This window comes from Notothenia coriiceps, unplaced genomic scaffold (assembly GCF_000735185.1).
Source record: "Notothenia coriiceps isolate Sejong01 unplaced genomic scaffold, NC01 NC01_scaffold00035454, whole genome shotgun sequence".
NCBI classification, from domain to species: Eukaryota; Metazoa; Chordata; class Actinopteri; order Perciformes; family Nototheniidae; genus Notothenia; species Notothenia coriiceps.
In genome coordinates, this window is record NW_011368155.1 from 179147 (window position 1) to 181620 (window position 2474).

General features: G+C 46.3%; 1 protein-coding gene across 1 annotated transcript in view; it reads right to left on the bottom strand.

Annotated features, from left to right (window-relative positions):
- Nucleotides 1-299: 299 nt before the first annotated feature.
- Nucleotides 300-2474, bottom strand: part of LOC104962912 (chloride intracellular channel protein 5-like) — a 5847-nt gene continuing 3672 nt past the window's right edge. Inside the window, exon 5 of the mRNA XM_010791421.1 lies at nucleotides 300-619. Within this exon, the coding sequence (XP_010789723.1) occupies nucleotides 300-619 (320 nt within the window). The remainder of the gene's footprint in view (nucleotides 620-2474) is intronic.

Genomic DNA, 2474 nt, shown 5'->3' on the forward strand with positions numbered 1-2474 from the left:
AAAGAAAAAAAATTCTATGCAGACGTTATTATTAATAATAATTAAAAAAATATATATTAAAAAAATTAATCGAGTTTCGAAACTTAACGAACGACAAGCTTGTGGACGATAGAAGTCTTAGTTAAACGGAACGAATTAAAGAGGAAACCACAGCCTTTTTCGCGAGGCAGATGGTGTGGGATGCAGGCTTCCAGTTACTTACATAGGACGTGCATAGGATTATTAGAGAAGGATAGACCGAATAATGATAAAGAAAAGTCTAAACAGGGAGAATACAGTCAGATTGCCACCCCATGCCATCAAAGCTCTTTGGCCGAGCGTTCTATGGGAGACGAAGCAGGGATTAGTGAAGGGTAGCGCTGAGCGAATTGAGGCTGAGCGGTGGAGCGGAGAGACTGCGACGAAGACGTGTTGTTTAGTATTGGAGACGAGAGCGAGCAGCCTGTCGGCAGCGCGACATGGTTCGGTCGGTGTGAGGACTCGCGCGAGGGCATGGACCTGACGCGGAGGACGAACAGCGGAAGTGAGAGGCACGTGTTTGACAAGCACAAGTAACCGGAGGAGGCAGCGCGCAAGCACGCGAAACCTCCCGCGGAGGAGCCGAGCTCCTGGCACCGGTCTAGAACAAGTCGGCGTGGAGCTCGACCCCAGGAAGAGGTTTGGATGGGCTGGGTGAAGATGATAAAGCATGATCGAGACGAGCGAGAGAGTGAAGGGAGAACAATACAAGGAGGAGCGAGAAGGAAATTGTGCGTGTGAATTTTGGTGGAACGAGAACCGTCCACGCACGGGGCGTGCTGGTATGGGGGCGGTTGAGGTCTGGAGGGCGAGACTTAAGCGCCCGGACAGCCGCGAAGGGAGCTTGAGAGAGCGGCTGCTGCGCAAGTGGTGGGCACGCGCCGCTACACCCGTGAGCTGCGACCGATGAGCTCGGGGCGCGACGATTCTAGCGGCAGACGCCGCGCGACTTACAGCGAGGGAAGAGAGAGGACGAATGGCGGTTTGGGTGTTGAGGGCGGTGATGAGAAGATGTCGCGAAAGAGGAACTTTTGGTACAGCGACTTTACACACCCAAATGAACTGCTTTTTAGTAAATAATCTCAAACACACATCGAAGAGTTCAGCCAGTTCGGGCCCCCCCATACGGGAGGGACATTTTATTGACAAGAAATTTGGTCCCCATAGGGTTTCACCACAGGCACTCTGGGGCTCACCCCCAGTGCTTCTGCTAATGTTTTATTTTTACCTTTATTAATTTTGTGTTCTTTATTATAANACTTCCTCACAGAGCCCCTCCTCCAACACACACGAACGCGCACATGACCAATGAGGGCACGAGATAAGTTTGTGCACAGATGGAAGGCTGACAGGCAGGTAGGCCATCCAGTTACTTTAGCCGGCTCAGGTGATTGGTCGTGCTTTTTACAGCGCCACGGCTTCCACAGATGACATTATTTTTATGGATTTGTTGTCAAAGCACTTCAGATATTCATTGCTATCTGGATGTTAAGAGCATTCCATGGAATATAACAACAAGTGTATCTCGAGCCGGTTTCTCAAACGTACCTACCCCATCTTTAACTTCTAAATTTGACTTGTTCTCACCGCTGATTGGCTTTCAGAGACAGCGTCACACAGATGTATAGCTCGAGTTGAGAAGATGTAACTCTCACCAAAGCAAAGTGGCTGCTTAATTCTAGTGATGGGAATTTCGGCTCTTCTTGGTGAGCCGGATCATTTGGCTCGGCTCACCAAGAAGAGCCAGCTCTTTCGGCTCCCAAACGGCTCTTCAGTTTACCACATATTATACCTTTTAATTAAATCAAATGTAGCCCTGTTTTGATGTGTATAGGCCTATGTGTATCACTTAAATTATTCAATACATCCTTTGTACTGAAGTATTCAAAAGTAAAAATTACATGTTTAATATAAATAATTTGCTGTGGCCAAATGTTTTCATTGCATTTAAAGACCCTTGTAACTCTCTGATACCACCCAATGAATGCACTGACTTGCTTGTAGAACCACGCTACACAAAACAGATAGGAACACCTATAAAAACTATTTAAAAAAAGGGGCTACTGTATCGACATTTTAAAATTATATATAAAGAAAAGGCCCTGACAAAAACAGCAGGGCTCTATTTCAGTAACTATTAACTATAGAAAAAAAGACAGCAACAGCTTACATCAAATCTTTGCTGAGCCTCAGGATAATCATAAATAAATAACAGTGAAAATAAATATATTGCAATGCTCAAAACAGCAGCATCCAACAGTCTCTAATTCTTGGATATTACATGTCACTGCATGCACGCACTGAGCACCCGTAGCGCGGAGATCATCATATCATTCTGCCAAAAAAACAAAGCCGGCTCCCGTCATTCACTTAAAAGAGCCGGATCGTTCGCGACCGACACATCACTAAGCACAAGGACACTGGTAGGGATCGGTCTATTGAGGGTGTTGCGCAGT